Source organism: Hyla sarda, chromosome 2, assembly GCF_029499605.1.
Source record: "Hyla sarda isolate aHylSar1 chromosome 2, aHylSar1.hap1, whole genome shotgun sequence".
Classification (NCBI taxonomy): Eukaryota; Metazoa; Chordata; class Amphibia; order Anura; family Hylidae; genus Hyla; species Hyla sarda.
The window spans coordinates 70761652-70780630 of record NC_079190.1 but is presented as its reverse complement, the minus strand read 5'-3'; the positions used below and the strand labels follow the sequence as shown (position 1 = coordinate 70780630).

Genomic DNA, 18979 nt, shown 5'->3' with positions numbered 1-18979 from the left:
TGTCACCTTTTTAATTTTTTTAAATAAATAAAATTATTCTATCAAGAGAAAGCATTTCATTTATGTATTTAGTTTTAGGACAATGTAGTTTTTAATGTTATTTATTAATAAAGTGTGTTCTGGGGGCTGCCATTACCGTAGCCTCTTTATGGTGTGTCACTTCACAACACCTACACAGTTGCTTTATGGCAGTTGCCGGCATCTTTTATTCTTTGTCTTTCATAAGAAAGTTAAGACTGAGAGTGTCTCCTAGAAAAGCATGGGCCGCTTACTGCACATGTGCATAGCACAGGCTAGGTGAAATGAAAGGGGGAGCCAGCACCATTTTCTTGAAGTCTCTGAGGAGCAGTGACCTATCAAGAGACATCTAGCCATTTAGCTCTCTTCAGGCACCAACAAAATGGTGAGAGTGGAATTGAAAAAACTACAAAACCCCCTCCCCTTCTCCTTTTGAACATAGATAGAGGAGGAAGGTAGACTGGTGAGGTCTAATTTGCAGCAGCCAGACAAGTTGCATGCTTTCACCAGATTCCTCACGTTAGCTCCCTCTGCTGGTCAACAGGGAGATATGACAAGTTATTTAATTTGTCATATTTTGTGAAAAGTAATTTATTATTTGTATTTTTTTTATATTTCCAAAAATATTTAAAAAATGTGAAAAAATTATTTAACCTCTAAATAAAATAATCATATTTGGTGACACATTCCCTTTAAGGCCAAAATGACCATTTTGACCTTGTCCAACCAAGTTATAGTGTTATGTTTTTGTTTTGTTTTTCTCCCTCGAAGACTTCAGTTTGTTTTGCAATCAAATTGTGCACATATGTCTTATAAATGTGAGAATAGTTCTGACACGATTTATCTTTCTTTCATTCTTAAACATCACAAGAAGCTGGCATTTTGCAAGTGATGTGTAGCCTTTGATATTCACTGTATAATGTTTAATCATTTTGTCCAGTTATGTATTTGACTGTCCATAATTTGCATACCTAATCACAGTGCTACATTGGGCTTCCATTCCTGTTTTTTGTGGCTTATTTCAGAAGTAAGGGGGTTTATTGACTGCTCTGTTCTAATGAAGGCCCAGAAAAGGGAGGAAAGGAACACAATACACAAAGTTGTTTACATACAGGGCTGAACTCCATCACAAATTCACAAAATGAGTTCATGGATTTTAGGGAGAGTATAGAAAGGCCCTTTGGTCCAGAGTTATATTTGGCATCGTTGTAATATTGGTAACTGTGATAAGGGAGCGCAGATAAGGCCTATCAAAGGGAGGAAGCTTTACTTTTTGTACGTGCAGGAGGTTACAAATCTGAAGAGAGTAGTGCTGGGCGAAATGACCAAAAATGAGTATCACGGTATTTCACAGTATTTTTTTAATTTTTTTTACATTGAGACTTGCATTGAGGTGGCATAGCGGAACTAAATGGGCTTTTGGAACTAAATGATCTGAACACTGGGGCAGTGGAGTACCCTTTTAAATAGATGTAACAAACAACCCTACAGCCTCCAGCTGTTGCAAAACTACAACTCCCAGCATGTTGGACAATATAGTAGTGTATAGTATAGGTCAGTGTTTCCCAAATAGGGGTGCCTCCAGCTGTTGCAAAACTACTACTCCCAGCATGCCCGGACAGCCGTTGGCTGTCCGGGCATGCTGGGAGTTGTAGTTTTGCAACAGCTGGAGGGCCTCAACAGCTGGAGGGCCTACTGTAGGTATAGTATATTATACAGACCCCTGTCCATCCCAGAACCCTGACTCACCTTCCCAGTTGCTGCAGGGACTGTCCGGGGAGGGTGAGCCGGTCCATCCATCCTTCCTGTAGTGTCCGGCGGCATTCCGGGTGGAGGGTGAACCGGTGCGGGCTGTCCTTCTTCTCCGGGGGTCCTCTTCTCCACTCCGGGCAGGCCCCGGCCTAGTAACGCTGCATAGACGCCGCTGCCCAGTGACGTCCGTGCGCAGCGACGCACCTGACGTAGCGGCGTCTATGCAGCGTCCTAGGCCGGAGCCTGCCCGGAGTGGAGAAGAGGACCCCCGGAGAAGGACACCCCGGACCGGTTCACCCTCCACCCGTAATGCCGCCAGACACTACAGGAAGGATGGATGGCCCTGACCACGCCCATTACGGGTAAGTTTAATTTTTTTTTATTGACTCGGAGGGTGGGGGAGGGGCCCGACCGGTATCGTGGTATGGGCAAAAATCCATACCGTGGGAGAAAAAAAAAACGATATCCGGTTCATACTGGTATACCGCCCAGCACTAGAATAGAGTCCTTGCTGTTTTTAAGCTAAGATTTTCCCTTCAGTCTAGTTTGTCTGTTATTAACATTGCTTTCTATTTGACAGAGGATTATGTGCGCTATGCTCATGGACTGATTTCCGAATACATTCCTGAAGATCTTCGCAGTGAGCTGTCTGCATATTTAAAGTAAGGGTACAACATTGCCTGGGACAGTAGGAATTTGTTCAATTTTACATGTTCAGAAAAGTTTTATCACATTTTTAGCCTCCTGGACAACTACAGCTACAGTTTTTGCATGCAGTATCCAGGCTTCTCTACTTCCTTGATAACCAGCTGATAACCCCTACATAACAGCTTGGCTAAATAAGCATGAATAGCTTAGGAGGAAGGCTAAAGGGGTACTCCACTGGCCAGTGATCGGAACTTAATGTTCAGAACGCTGTTTTCGTGCTGCGGGGGTTGGCCAGGCCCCTCGTAACATTACAGCCACACCCCCTCAATGCAAGTCTATGGGAGGTGGCGTGACGGCCGTCACGCTCCCTTCCATAGACTTGCATGGAGGGAGCTTGGCTGAATTGTCACGAGGGGCCTGGCCAACCCCCGCAGCACGAAAACAGCGTTCTGAACATTAAGTTCCGATCACTGGCCAGTGGAGTACCCCTTTAGGTTATGCCTAGTGGCCCTGTTATATGCAACATTGGACATACTTCCTTCAAGAAAAATATATTCAGGTATGTTCGCAATGGCAAAAAAAAATGCCTCACAACAAAACATGTGGCTTTCATTTCCCATTGACTTCAGTGGGAAATGTTAAAAGAAAAAAAACTGTGTGGACAAAGAAGCAGTTCTGCTTAGAAGCTCACTTTGAAATAAGTGGTAACTTGAAAAATACTTCTGAAAACTGAATAACGCAACAAAAAACATGTAGCAAATACCATGTTGATTTTTGGGTGTTAAAAGGGTACTCCGCTGCTCAGCGTTTGGAACAAAATGTTCTGAACGCTTAGAGCCGGCGCCGGGAGCTCGTGATGCCACATCCCGCCCCCTCAATGCAAGTCTATGGGAGGGGGCGTGACAGCCGTCACGCCCCCTCCCATAGACTTGCATTCAGGGGGAGGGGCGTGATATCATTAGGGGGCGGGGCTATGACGTCACGAGCTCCCGGGGCTATGACGTCACGAGCTCCCGGGGCTATGACGTCACGAGCTCCCGGGGCTATGACGTCACAAGTTCCCGGGGCTATGACGTCACGAGCTCACGATGCCGGCTCTAAGCATTAGGAACATTTTGTTCTAAACGCTGAGCAGCGGAGTACCCCTTTAAGCTCCCTATTGATGTGCCTATCAGGTAGTTATCACAACAGTGTTATTGAATTGCTCATGACCATTGTACACACTGTATTTTTGTCTTATGGTACAGCCTTTAAAATGTACGTGACACTTTAAAAATGTTACATGTCTCTAGGACATGTCAAAATAATTTTAAATCAGTCTGGATATAAGCTTTAAAGGGGTTATCCAGGAAAAAAGTATATATCAACTGGCTCCAGAAAGTTAAACAGATTTGTAAATTACTTTTATAAAAAAAAAATCTGAAGTTGAGTTGCTCTTTTCTGTCTAAGTGCTCTTTGATGACACGTGTCTTAGGAACCGCCCAGTTTAGAAGCAAATCCCCATAGCAAACCTCTTCTACTCCCGAGACAAGCAGAGATGTCAGCAGAGAGCACAGTTGCCAGACAGAAAACAACAACAACAACTCAACTTCAGCAGCTGATAATAATTGAAAGGATTAAGATTTTTTAATAGAATTAATTTGCAAATCTGTTTTGACTTTCTGGAGCCAGTTGATATTAAAAAAAAAAGTTTTTTCCTGGAATACCCCTTTAAGACCCCAAATGATTGCTAGAACAAGCTATGAAAAAAGCATGCATCTGAGTGTGACCTAGATGTTCCCATAGCCTTACACTGGGGGGCCTTTTCGGGCACACAGGCGGGGAGAGACTTCTTTCCCATTCAGTCAGTTGGGGTATAAACAACCAGTGCTCAATGAATCAAAACTTAAGACATGTGAAAAGATTTTTAAAGTGACAGTGCCCAGTTAATCTGACACAGCATCCACTGTCTGGAACAAGGTATTGACCCTTTATTTTCCCCTCTCTTTCTATTAGTCTGCCAGATGTCTCCACTCCAACCCCAGAACCTCCTACAAAGGTAAATCTGCTTAGCGCTTTGCGCACAATGTCCTCCTGCTTTGCTGCTGCTAGCATTTCCAGTCCTCACAACTAACTCTTTCCTAATCAACTGCAGTAAGAATAAGGTCTGTACAACACGATTTACATTGAAACCTAAAAGTGGAACACACCGTGTGCATTTTAGTTGGCCTGTTCTTCTTTGTAATGTGACATAAGGAGAAGGGATAAGAGCTAAATGAGATGTCTCAACATCTGTGGTTGTGGCATCTTTTGTTCCCAGAAATCTTTGTGGAAAATGTATAGGATGTTATTACTGAGCACGTTCCCCCCCATCTAAATTTTCAGAAAAGGAGAGTGTCTGACAAACCTGTGGAAGCGGACGAGGACTACACAAAATTTAATTCAAATGACAAAAGCAAAAAGGTGGGCTTTTTTTTCCCCTTAAACTTTCCGTTTACCATTTGCTTGATAACACAAACGGATAAAGAAAAGTTTTTCAGTATAATAAAGATCTCACACAGATCTATGCAGCCACATTTTATTTCATAGGAATTGCTCTTTTCTGTGATTTTGTTAAGCTTCTTACTGCCTATCTTGTCTGGTTGTTTTTACGTTTTTGTTAATTTTTTTTATTTTTTATTTTTTTAAACATATAAAGCAGTGTTCTTCAACCTGCGGACCTCCAGATGTTGCAAAACTACAACTCCCAGCATGCCCGGACAGCCGTTGGCTGTCCGGGCATGCTGGGAGTTGTAGTTTTGCAATATCTGGAGTAGGGATCGACTGATATAGTTTTTTTTTTAGGGCCGATACCGATAATCTGTGGAGGTTAGGGCCGATAGCCGATAATTTAAACCGATATTCCGGTATAAGTTATCGGCTATTTACCCACCACCGCTGCAGATCATTGATTTAAAGCGGGCACTTTAAATCAATGAACTGCAGCGGCTTTTGCGGTTCTATAGACCGCCGCCGCCATCCGCTTCTCTCCCCCTGCCTGTCCGGGGGTCCTGAGTCCTATCACCGCCACCCCACCGCACCGCCCTGGCCCCATTGCCTCCCCCATCCCCGGTTTTATAATTACCTGTTCCTGGGGTCCACTCTACATCTGGCACCGGTGGCGTCCTCCTGAGCTGTCACTGTGCGCACTGACGGTGACATCGCGCCACTCGTCATTGCGCACAGCGTAACGCAGGACGCAGCAGGAGCCAGAAGTAGCGTTGCCCCCGAGCCCCGGGAACAGGTAATTATCAAACCGGGGATGGGGGAGGCAATGGTGGGGGGGGGCGGTCGCAGTGCGGTGGGAGCGGAGCGGGGCATTATCGGCATATCGGCAAGGTAATTGCCGATACCGATAATGCCCAAAATTGTGATTATCGGCCGATAATATCGGCCAAATCGATAATCGGTCAATTCCTAATCTGGAGGTCTGCAGGTTGAAGACCACTGATATAAAGTATGTATGTCCATTGTGTAAAAACATAAAATAAATGCAGTTTTTTTAGGAGTAAAACTAAGGAAATGAGAATTCAGCTGACAGCCATGCTAGCTCCACTGCAGCTACGTCCCAATCTATATCACCTTTATGGTCTCCGCCATGGATATACATACCACAGCATAGCCATATTTCTCAGTAAACTACATGCAGTCTCCTTTTGGTCTGCATTACAATATTTTATTTCAGGCATAGCATAGAATGGTGATTTACACTGTGGGCGTGCCGTGTTATATGGTTAAAGGGGTACTCCGGTGCTCAGACATTTTATCCCCTATGCAAAGGATAGGGGATAAGATGCCTGATCGCGGGAGTCCCGCTGCTGGGGACCCCCGGGATCATGCACGCGGCACCCCGATTGTAATCAGTCCTCGGAGTGTGTTCGCTCCGGGTCTGATTACCGGCAACCACAGGGCCGACGGCGTGTGATATCACGCCTCCGTCCCCGTGTGACATCACGCTCCGCCCCTCAATGCAAGCATACCTTTAAATACCTTTTGTGAATTTGTCCGGCCCTTAGCCCGGACCTGACAAGTGCTGTGGACCTCTGCAGACTGTATGGAGCCGGCTCCTGCCCTCTCCATACTCTGTAGCCCCCGGCTGTAAAAACCTGTGTCCTCCGAAGCAGAGCATGGGAGATGAGAAGCTGTGTATTTGTCTTCTCTCCCCTGCTCTGCAGACGTGCGGGGGGGGGAGATGAGGGGGCGTGGCTTCTTGCTCCCCGGGGGGAGATCCACTGTGGAGGTAGCCGGAGGACTTACCTCTGCTTCCTCCTGTCCCAGCTTTGTCATTGATAGATCCTGGCTGGACCCGGCTCTATCAATGGATCACAGAGCTCACAGATCAATGAGTTCAATAGAACTCTATTCATCTGTCTGAGGAATCTGATTCCTCATATAAATCTAATAAAGTGTAAAAAAAAAAAAAAAAAAAAAAAAGTTTTAATATAAGTTTAAAAGACACAAATTAACCCAGTGGTCTCCAAACTGTAGCCCTCCAGATGTTACAAAACTACAATTCCCAGCATGCCAGGACAGCTGTTGGCTGTTTTGCAACATCTGGAGGGCCACAGTTTGAAGACCACTGCATTAACCCCTTCCATGTTAAAAGTTCAAATCACCCCCTTTACCTATATAAAAAAATGTAAACATAATAAAAATAAACATATTTGGTATCGCTTTGTGCGTAATTGTACAACCTATTAAAATATAACATTATGTATCCCATACGGTAAATGTAAAAAAAATGCCAAACCACAGAATTGCAATTTTTATAATATCCCAGGAAAAAAAGTTAAAAAGCGATTAAAAAGATCAGATCAATACCAAAATGGTACCGATACAAAAAACAGATTATGGCGCAAAAAATGAGCCCTCATACAGCCTGGTATGCGGAAAAAAAATAAAGCTACAGGGGTTAAAAAATGGCAATTAAAAAAATTGGAAAAAGTCCAGAATTAGTAAAACATGACGTAAACGATACAAATCTGGTATTGCTGTAACCAGGCGCCTAAAGTATAAAACTAACATGTTATCTCAACCACAAGGTAAATGGCGCAGAAAAGAAAAACCTCCAAATCTGCAAAATTATCTTTTACTATTTTAATTTCACTTCCCTTGAGAGATATATATATATATATATATATATATATATATATATATATGTATATGTGTGTGTGTGTGTGTATATGTGTGTGTGTATATATATATATATATATATATATATATATATATATATATATATATATATATATATATATATATATATGTGTGTGTGTATATATATATATATATATATATATATATATATATATATATATATATATATATATATATATATATAATCAAAATTTTTTTTTTTTTTTTTTTTTTTTTTTTTTTTTTTTTTTTTGGTTCGGAGAATATGTTATTGAAAAATTAAAAGATATCCTTATAGTAGGTAGTTATGGCTATTATAGGGCGAGGAGGAAAAAATTAGAGCGTAAAAGCGAAAATTGGCCCGGACAACTGGATCGTCATGAGGGACAAGTAGATTTTGCTCCATTTTAGTCCCGTGGACAAGTAGTTTTTTATAAAATTTCCACACCCCTGGTCTTGTGGTTTGTTCACCACCTGTGGGGTGAAGCTGAGCAATAAATGTATAATATTAATAATAATATGATGATTTATATTATTATTTCTGAAAACTCCCTCTTCATAAACTACACCCCTTTGTTGGACTCTTTTAAGGTGGATATACAGTCTTAGCCCCATTTCAGAATGTGTGTGCAAATAATAGAAGCAGAAAATCACAGACTTTTGTTATATATTCTGTGGATAAACCATAATGTATTATGTACACTAATTGTGCTGACTGTGTCTTTCCTTTCCAGACTAATAGCAAGATGACTGCAGCTCAGAAATCCCTGGCTAAAGTGGACAAAAGTGGAATGAAAAACATATCTTCTTTTTTCAGTCCAAAAGCCAAAGCTACAAAATAATGGGTTAAAACATAAAAAAAGTTTAATGTTTTATTTAATAAAAAATATGGTTTTGTTACAGGGTATGTATTTGTTTGGATGAAGACACTTTTATGTACTAGTTATTGTGTTTATAGTAAGGTTCTGTTCACACTAGTGTAATGTCTATCAATCACAAGGTATGGCAGCTATGCATTTGCATTATGGTCTGTATTTTATGGCAACATGCAGATTCTAAACTTTTCACTGAAAAAGGTCAAATCTGTGTTGAAATCAGATGAAGAACCAGGTTCTATGTGTTGTTACAATGCATTCCTTTTTCTTCAATGAAACGGAGTCTGAATACCACACAAACTGAGGACAGGAGTGGCACAGTCACTGAGGATCAAATTTCCCCTCCCCCAATACATAAACGCTCAGTAAGCATTCATGTGTTTTAAATGGAGACAGGAGGACAAAACAGCTTCCATACACTGGCAGCGGCTTATTACCTCAACATCAAAAGAATTGGGCATGTTTGATTTCAACTGGAAAAGAACAAAGCTCAGGGCTTTACTCTTAAAGGGGTTCTCCGGTGCTTAGACATCTTATCCCCTATCCAAAGGACAGGGGATATGATGCCTGACCGCGGGAGTCCCGCCGCTGGGGACCCCTGGGATCTTGCACGCGGCACCCCGTTTGTAATCAGTCCCTGGAGCGTGTTCACTCCGGATCTGATTACCGACAACCACAGGGCCGACGGCGTGTGACGTCACGCCTCTGCCCCCGTGTGACGTCACGCTCTGCCCCTCAATGCAAGCCTATGGGAGGGGCGTGACAGCTATCACGCCCCCTCCCGTAGGCTTGCATTGAGGGGCGGAGGCATGACGTCACACCCCACCGGGCCTGTGGTCGTCGGTAATCAGACCCGGAGCAAACACGCTCCGGGGACTGATTACAAACGGGGTGCCGCGTGCATCCCGGGGGTCCCCAGCGGCGGGGCTCCCGCGATCAGGCATCTTATCCCCTATCCTTTGGATAGGGGATAAGATGTCTAAGCACCGGAGAACCCCTTTAAAGCATTACTGTCATTTTAAGCTGTGGCATGTTGCACAGACCTGACAAAAGGGTGCCAGTGCTGTGACTCCACTGATCGTTATTTATAGCCAGGTGAAATGCACATCGCTCCTCACTTAGCATGCTGTCCGTCTCACTGAGCCAGGGAGTGAAGCGCATTGCCGCATGCTTCGCCTGGCTATCTTTACTTGCGACAAGTCAAAAGGTAGTTTAAATGACAGTAATGCTTGAAGACAAGAATTACTGTGCCAATGCTCTTTATTCTGCTCCTTTTATCTCTTGATTGTTCTATTGGGGTTAAAAATCTGGTTGATTATGCAAAGGTCAATAATGATCTAAACCTACTACCTGTCTGTGCTAACAGTGCTTAGTGTCCTGGTTATGTGTTCCTGATGTCTCACCAACACAACACAGACTTAAGTGAATGTTTACTACACCAAGCAATATTTTCAGTCCGGAGTCTTCACACCTCTGTTATATGTTTAACTATGTGTGACCACTGTATTCCCTTTTGTGCACCTTATCCAATTATCACCTACCTCAGTGATAGGACAGGTGCAGCCAGTCAGGTAAGATAACACTTATCACTAAGCCGCAATGAGACTCTAGAGAGAGAGTACAATCCTTAAAGGACACCTTGGGCTGAGGTTCATCATATGCAAACGGTTTTGCCTGAGTTTGGAGTTTGAGATTTAAGTGACCGTAGACAGAATTATGGAACTATGGATGGGTTCAGGGAAATCATTTTTGATGGACAAACTTTCTGGTCTGTATTTTTAAAGAAAACTGTCAAAAAGTCTATGGCCATTTTATTACAGACACCCATCCTTGGAAAAGCCTGTTTAACCTCATCCTAAAGATGCTCTATAGCTGTGATCTTCAACCTGCAGACCTCCAGATGTTTCAAAACTACAACTCCCAGCATGCCCGGACAGCCGATGGCTGTCCGGGCATGCTGGGAATTGTAGTTTTGCAACATCTGGAGGGCCGCAGGTTGAAGACCACTGCTCTATAGGATTCAAATCTGGGGACTGCAAAGGCCAGGGAAGCATGAAAACCTATTGTTGTGTTCATAAAACTAATCCATGACTACATGACCCTTGTAACATGGTGCATTATTCTTCTTCAGTCATGAAGAGTGGCCATACAATGTATTGTTGTGAAACTTGCAACTCTTAGCGCCCTAATACATAGCTCAGCAATCATTTACAGAGCCTATTGCACGGCTTTAGCATCATGCAGGGAGAGCTACATAAACAATCATTGGTCGTGATTGGCACATCCCTTATAACAGGAGATGTGTGGGCGATGACTTTGGGAAGTTAAAGGGTTATCCAGGGAAAAACTTTTTTTTATATATATATCAACTGGCTCCAGAAAGTTAAACAGATTTGTAAATTACTTCTATTAAAAAATCTAAATCCTTTCAGTACATATGAGCTTCTGAAGTTTAGGTTGTTCTTTTCTGTCTAAGTAATCTCTGATGACACGTGTCTCGGGAACCGCCCAGTTTAGAAGAGGTTTGCTATGGGAATTTGCTTGCATGCACGTGTCATGTCTGGGATGGTCGCTATATGTCTTATCACTAGACCTTCTTTTCTCGGACTCAGATTAACACCAAGTACAACCATCTCTTGTCTTTTTAACTTATTTCTAACATATTTTGTACTTCAATATTATTAACGGTTTATTGTCCATATCATTAGTGTTGGTGATCCTGAATAAAATAATGTATTCCATATCCCAATCCGTTCAGCCATTCCAGAGATATAGCACAATCTTGCAATATGTGAATGAACTCTGACCTGCACTGGAGGCGGGTTTAAAGACTATCTGCACCTCTGGCACTGTCCCCTGGGTCCTTTCTGTGCCGCCTCACTTATCAAGGAGAAGAGATTAATATTGATGAGCGGAGCCATGTGAACAGGTGGTTTGATGTACAAATATTCTTCAGGGAAGCGGTATCTTCATATTGCTTTTGTCCATACTTCATGTTGAACAAATAAATTGATTGCTAGAGAACTGCCAGGGTGAGTGCATTTTTCTATTTTTCATTATTTGCATTTGGTTAATGGACTTTTAGTCAGATCGCACCGCCCTCATTTTTCACTAGCAGTTTCCCCCATCATAGTGCTCTAGTAGCCCAGTAACCCTTCAGGTGTCCGCCTAGTAGACGTGGGCAGTGCCGAGTCTATTATCTTGCAGTGTGGATATTCTTTAAAGGGGTACTCCCACCCTAGACATCTTATCCCCTATCCAAAGGATTGAGGGGATGGGCGTGAGGTTCACACGGGGGCGGAGTCCTGACGTCACGGACTTCCGTTCCCGGAGTCGTGACTCAGACCCTCCAGCGGTTCTGGTGAGAACACAGGTGGGTGCCGCATGCAATAATGCGGGGGTCCCCAGCGGTGGGACCCCCGCGATCAGACATCTTTTCCCCCTATCCTTTGGATAGGGGATAAGATGTCTAGGGTGGGAGTACCCCTTTAAACCCACCTCCAGTGCAGTAAAGAGTTAATTTGCATATTAAAAGATTGGGCTATATCTCAGATTGGGGTAAGGAATACATGGTTTTACTCAGGATCACCGATACTAACCACCTGTTAGTGGGGGGTGGTCCATCTGTCAGTTTCCTTTAAAAAAAAAGATAAAACCAATCCAAAGGGGCCAAGCCTACAAAAACGCCTACTTTAGAAAACCTAAGGTTAGGCTACAGATACCATCACTTTCTGATCAGTGAGGTCAGACTTTTCGGAAACCCTGCAATCTTGAGAATTTGAGGCTTAGTGTGGTAGTTCCTAAACTTGCCGAGTTCTCAACAGCTGTTGACTTTTCATGTTTGTGTTCTGTTTTATTTACGTTGTTCATTCTTTTGGACATGTTTTTATAAAGTCTCTTGGGTAATCTACAGTAGACGACACGTCTTGGACATGGACTCTGTCCCATGCAGATCACCTCTCTTCTCTTCTGTTTCCCCTTTCTCTACCGATTCAGTTTCAGTACAAGCCTCAGAATTTCCCAATTCAGTTGAGTCTGCAAGAAAGGAACAGTGGATTACAGTATTATGAAACTTATGTTTTCAGCTCAAATGCAATTATATGGAAACAAATGCCGATCAATGGCCTATAGTCATATTATTGCTCATATACTCGATTCTACTCTATCTGTATACAATTCTGGCATGTATATGTCAGGGAGGGAAGCTGAGCCCAGCCCGTACATGATGGGTTTCTGCAGATTACTACAGCGGACACCCATCAGATTAGATGCTGCAGCCACTATTAAACATGGTATTTGAGCTCGTATCACCTGCATAACAGAACCTTTCATTCTTGAAAGACGGGAATGAAAAAAAAAGTTTCCAAAAACAGGTATATCTGGAAGAGGCTAAACCTGATAGAACTGCTGTATATATACCCAGCTAATATGTTTCAGGCAAAAAAAAAAAAAAAAAAATTATGTCTCGTCTGTATTTATAATTTAAGAGTCTACAAGCTCTATATAATACTTAAACCCCTAGATGGACAGACATGGACAAAATTGTTGGCCTTCTTCCGTTAAAGACAGAAATACCTCAATGATCTCTAAAATAACTTAAGAGAAGTAATAATTAATAAAATTACCTGATGAAAATCCAATCAGAAAATATGATGAAACTGTCCTGGGCAAAAATGATGTTTTATTATGTTTTCCTCAACCTTATTTTGTGTTGCACAACCTTTTGAGGCAGTCCTTGCACCAAAATATTACATTCAGGGTACAGTGATCCCTCAACTTACAATGGCCTCAACATACAATAGTTTCAACATACAATGTTTTTTTTCTGGACCATCGTAACTTGAAACCAGACTCAACATACAATGCGACAAACCGTCCAGATCTGTGATACCTGTCACAACTGGAGGAACTGACCAATCAGAATGGGCATTTTACTGGTAAATCACCTGTATTACTGAAGTACATGCACTGACTGGTGTCTGGTAGCGCCCCCTACAGTACAGGGAGGAACTACATGTTCTGTACTACTCCTTACCTGTGCCAGGGTTAGCTGCTCTTTTGGACACCAAGTAAGGGCGGATCCATTTGGGACACTGTGTGTACTGTATAGGACCCTAAAGAAGTTCCTGTCTGCTACATAAACCATTGCTTCCCAACCAGGGTGCCTCCAGCTGTTGCAAAACGACAACTTCCAGCATGCCCGGACAGCCGTTGGCTGTCCGGGCATGCTGGGAGTTGTAGTTTTGCAACAGCTGGAGGCACCCTGGTTGGGAACCACTGACATAGACAGTGATTACAGCTCCCAGCAGATCTTTATTACTTTTATATGGAGGGATTTGTTTTATCTGTATTAGTTATCTACTTATTTTTCTTTAATCCTCACCTTTTCCTATTTTTGGATGAAATTTTGGTGGCTTCAGAACCAATTACCAGGTTTCCATAGAGTTCTGGTCTCCACATACAATGGTTTCAACATACAATGGTCGTCCCGGAACCAATTAATATTGTAACTTGAGGGACCACTGTACTATTACTTTTGTCCAGGGCTGTTTCTTTCTTTTACTTTAAAGATTCAGTTGAACCACAATTCAGAAGCAATGTCTGATTTTTATCAGTTAATTTTAAGAAGATTTTTATTCTTAATTACTGTTTAGTTTCTAGTTTTTTCAGTGAGCATTTTGGGGTTTTCTGTTAACGGAAGGGGACCAACAATTCTGTACAGTTATATTTGTATTAACCCACAGAAGAAAGGAATAAAAATGAGACCCCACCTCCAAATAATGTTAGTTTTATAATAAGCTTTTTATTGTGCCATACATTTTATGATCAAATGCAAAGTACAATTGGTCACGCAAAAAACAAACCCTGACATGGCTCTGTGAATGAAAAGATAAAGAGTCCCGGCTGAGAAGGGACATGGCTGTGGCTGGCTATTTGCTGAGCCTTATTGTGACACGCTGACTACGGCGGGACCAGTAAGAAGACGGCGGCAGAGGAGTGGAGCGAGATACCGGGACACCAAGGGAGCAGAGGCAATTGAGTACCTGTTTATTGTTTTATTTTCAGGAAGCCCAAGGCATTATAGACTTTATTTAAATTTTTTACCATAAGTATGTTTTTTGGTATGTTTGCACATACTATATACACGACTGCAGATTTTATGTAATAGTTGAACACAGCATAGAACCTGCAGCACAAAATCTATTGCGTATGTGTAAACATACCTTAAAGAGCGCCTGTCCCCAAACTAAACGTTTAATATAGTGTTCTTTATGTAATTATAAGACACTGCTATTTACTTGCTGTTAAAATTCTCAGCCTTTTATATGTTTTTAATGTGAGTGAAAAATCGGCCCCTAGGTGGCTCTGTTCTGTTCCCTGCGCAGGTCAAACAGTGAGTTTGGTCTCCTCCTGGCCTGGCAAGAGACCAAACTCAGGGGCATGGTGAGGCACAGCTCTCGCAGGCTTCAGTGATGTCGCGCTTGCTGGGGAACGCCCACTTTCTGCCAGGAGCTCACACAATGTGAGCAAGGGGAAAGGTATGATACAGAGCTTTTAAAAGCTTGGAAACTTTTTTAAGATCAGGAGGGGTTTTAGGAGTAGTTAGAGAATATAATGAGTTAGTTTAGAAAATATGGTTTGATGACCGGTACTCTTTAAATGGGCACTGTCACCAACTTTATTTTTTGATATGTTGTAGTACTTATCAGGAAAATGAAGGAGATCGGATCCAGCTCGATGCAGGTAAAATCAGGTTTAATCCATAGGACAAGGAAGGAACAAGTAACGCGTTTCAAGCGCTATAGGCGCTCTTAGTCATACTTATGTCGTACTTATGTACTACAACATATCTCTAATATACTTTTATTATTTTTTTTTTCATTAAAAAGGTTTAATTTACATTTAAAAACCGGCCACTGAAAAAGGACTGATTTTGGATTTGCAATCAGTCCTTTTTTCAGTTAGGCTGCACTCGCTCCCTGCCTTTCAATCAGACAGGCGGGAGCGAGCACATTGGCTCCCCGGCCACTGGCTGGGAGGCCACTCCTCCCGCACATCGCCGTTGCCGCCGCTGTCCCTGCACGCCCGCTGCCGGACTCTGCAGTAACTGCAAGTGTAATGAGGGAACAGGGTATGCGGGGCGGGGGGGGGGAGGAGGGAACGGGCTAGTGCCGTAGCGGGGGGGGGGGGGGGGGGAATGGGCTAGCAAAAAAAAAAAGTAGGATGGTGGGAGCTACCCTTTAACCCCTTAAGGACACATGACGTACTGGAACGTCATGTGTCCACTCCCGATCTATAACGCGGGGCCACGGCGTGGCCCCGCGTCATAGCGGGTCGGGCCCGGCCTCTAACAACGGCCGGGACCCGTGGCTAATAGCGCGCGGCATTGATCGCTGTGCCGCGCGCTATTAACCCTTTAGACGCGGCGTTCAAAGTTGAACGCCGCGTCTAAAGTGAAACCGAAAGCATCCCGGCTAGCTCAGTGGGCTGTTCGGGATAGCCGCGGTGAAATCGCGGCATCCCGAACAGCTGACAGGACAGCGGGAGGGCCCCTACCTGCCTCCTCGCTGTCCGATCGCCGAATGACTGCTCAGTGCCTGAGATCCAGGCATGAGCAGTCATCCGGCAGAATCGTTGATCACTGGTTTCTTATGAGAAACCAGTGATCAACATAGAAGATCAGTGTGTGCAGTGTTATAGGTCCCTATGGGACCTATAACACTGCAAAAAAAAAGTGAAAAAAAAAAGTGAATAAACATCATTTAACTCCTCCCCTATTAAAAGTTTGAATCACCCCCCTTTTCCAATAAAAAAAAAAACACAGTGTAAATAAAAATAAAAATAAACATATGTGGTATCACCGCGTGCGGAAATGTCCGAATTATAAAAATATATCATTAATTAAACCGCTCGGTCAATGGCGTGCGCGCAAAAAATTCCAAAGTCCAAAATAGTGCATTTTTGGTCACTTTTTATATCATTTAAAAATGAATAAAAAGTGATCAATAAGTCCTATCAATGCAAAAATGGTACCGTTAAAAACTTCAGATCACGGCGCAAAAAATGAGCCCTCATACCGCCCCATACACGGAAAAATAAAAAAGTTATAGGGGTCAGAAGATGACAATTTTAAACGTATTAATTTTCCTGCATGTAGTTATGATTTTTTCCAGAAGTCCGACAAAATCAAACCTATATAAGTAGGGTATCATTTTAATCGTATGGACCTACAGAATACATATCAGGTGTCATTTTTACCGAAAAATGTACTACGTAGAAACGGAAGCCCCCAAAAGTTACAAAACAGCATTTTTTTTTCAATTTTGTCGCACAATGATTTTTTTTCCCGCTTCACCATAGATTTTTGGGCAAAATGACTGACGTCATTACAAAGTAGAATTGGTGGCGCAAAAAATAAGCCATCATATGGATTTTTAGGTGTAAATTTGAAAGAGTTATGATTTTTTAAAGGCAAGGAGCAAAAAACGAAAATGCAAAAACGGAAAAACCTCCGGTCCTTAAGGGGTTAAGGGTGCGTTTCGATGCTGGTAACTAGCAGCAGGTTATCAGTTGCAAGTTACCCTACCATTCATTTGAATGGGTCCCTGGACAGTCCTGCAATAGTGGCAGATTTGCCGACTGCCAGCAGGCCCCTTCAAATAAATGGTGGGGTAACTTGCAGCTGATTTCTCGCTGTGTGAAACCCACTGCTAGTTATGTGTGTGAATGCTGCCCAAACTCTTGTTTCTTGAATAGAGCTACTGTAAAATATAGTAAGTTCCTGATTGTCTTCTCCATAACCCATGTCTTTTTGTACCTCATTTAAAAAGCTGAGCTCTGGCTACTATGAACAACTTTTATTAGCAAGATACAGCAGCTGGCACTGTCCAGATCCAAATGCTTCAATTCACTAAAATGCAGGTCTCAACCAGAGGGACCTTGTAGATAGTGCTGCTCAAACCTCCTAGGTAACAAAGTCCCAGGGGTCTGGTGATCACTCGGAACTGCTGTAGCCTGCTGCTTTAGGTATCTGGACTGTCCTGCACTGTTTGTTATATGTGAAATTGAATAAAGCAGTGGTCCCCAAACTGTGGCCCTCCAGATGTTGCAAAACTACAATTCCCAGCATGCCTGGACAGCCGTTGGCTGTCCAGGCATGCTGGGAGTTGTAGTTTTGCAACATCTGGAGGGCCACAGTTTGAGGACCACTGGAATAAAGGATAGAAACCATATATTGGATGACCTGTTGGTGAGTGCCCCTTATTTTCTACATTCCACATGCAGCTTTTTGATAGTTTACTAGGGCTTCACTAAACATGATTTTATTGGGTCTGATATTGGAACTGATTTTCACTCACTTTTGCAACAAATCTGCCTTGTGTGAATATATCCCATCTGAGGCTACAAAGATGCATTTAGCTGTCCACAAATTTATAAGGTATCAGTTTTTATTTTTTTATTTTTTTTAGTTATTCACATACCTATAGTGCACTTAGGATTTGGCTCTGGGTCCTGATGATTTTGCTTTCCCATAATTTCCTCTTCTGATAACTGCAAATTCTTTAACAAGAAATATGTCCTCATTTTACCTTTGCCTTTTACTTCAATGACTCCTCTTTCCACAATTTCAAAGTTTAGATGTTTCAGGGCACTGTAAAAGTACGGCCTCATGTCAATATTAAAACGTGTGCAAATTTCCTTCATATTGTAAAATCATTTACCGTAATAAACAGAACATCCCTTGGCAATGTGGAAATAATGGCAATTATGTCTAGTAGTATAATGGTATAGTAATGTAAGGCGTGCTTTTATGTGTTTTTTACTGCGGAGATGCTTATTTCTGGTCACTGCGCTAAACCACAGATCGTGACCTTCTGGAAGTTTCTCCCATCTGCACACAATGGGGGAAATTTATCAAAACCTGTACAGAGAAAAAGTTGACCAGTTGCTTAATTTTTTTTTTTTTAAAGTTTTTTAAAAAGTCATCTCAAAATTTTAAGAAACAATTTGGTTGCTATGGGCAACTATTCCACTTTTTTCTCTGCACATGTTTTAATAAATCTCCCCGAAGATCTTTGGGGCTCAGCCAAAGTGAGTATTTAGTTATTGGTCCCCCCTCTTTCCAAGGTTCTTCTCCCCCTATAAGGATTCCTCTTTGCTATGCTGCTGTTTTTCCTAGACGTCAAAAGTTAAAGGGGTACTCCGGTGGAAAAACAATTTTTTTTCTTCTTTTTTTTAAATCATCTGGTGCCAGAAAGTTAAACATATTTGTAAATTACTTCTATTAAAAAATCTTAATACTTCCTGTATTTATTAGCTGCTGAATACTACAGAGGAAATTATTTTCTTTTTGGAATGCTCTCTGATGACATCACAAACACACTGCTCTCTGCTGATGTTATAATAATAATAGGTCTTTATTTATTGTTGTCCTTAGTGGGATTTGAACCCAAGGCCCCAGCACTGCAAGGCAGCAGTGCTAACCACTGAGCCACCATGCTGCCCTTAGCATACATCTGCTATGCACGGTTGCT

The 18979-nt window shown here is 42.4% G+C and overlaps 2 protein-coding genes across 7 annotated transcripts in view; one reads left to right on the top strand and one right to left on the bottom strand.

Moving 5' to 3' along the window:
• The window catches only part of RNASEH2B (ribonuclease H2 subunit B), a 42247-nt gene extending 33757 nt beyond the window's left edge, over positions 1-8490 (top strand). For 3 of the 4 annotated variants that reach the window (XM_056562048.1, XM_056562047.1, XM_056562049.1), the window contains exons 8-11: positions 2351-2432; positions 4414-4456; positions 4783-4860; positions 8304-8490. In XM_056562048.1, the coding sequence (XP_056418023.1) occupies positions 2351-2432; positions 4414-4456; positions 4783-4860; positions 8304-8411 (311 nt within the window). In that variant the 3' untranslated portion in view covers positions 8412-8490. The remainder of the gene's footprint in view (positions 1-2350; positions 2433-4413; positions 4457-4782; positions 4861-8303) is intronic. The other variant, XM_056562045.1, reaches the window with a different exon arrangement.
• Positions 8491-11999: 3509 nt separating this feature from the next.
• Positions 12000-18979, bottom strand: part of LOC130358591 (guanylate cyclase soluble subunit beta-2-like) — a 34203-nt gene continuing 27223 nt past the window's right edge. For all 3 annotated transcript variants that reach the window (XM_056562041.1, XM_056562042.1, XM_056562043.1), the window contains exons 15-16: positions 17927-18096; positions 12000-12479 (exon numbers count right to left, since the gene is read on the bottom strand). In XM_056562041.1, coding sequence (XP_056418016.1) covers positions 12352-12479; positions 17927-18096 — 298 coding nt within the window. In that variant the 3' untranslated portion in view covers positions 12000-12351. The remainder of the gene's footprint in view (positions 12480-17926; positions 18097-18979) is intronic.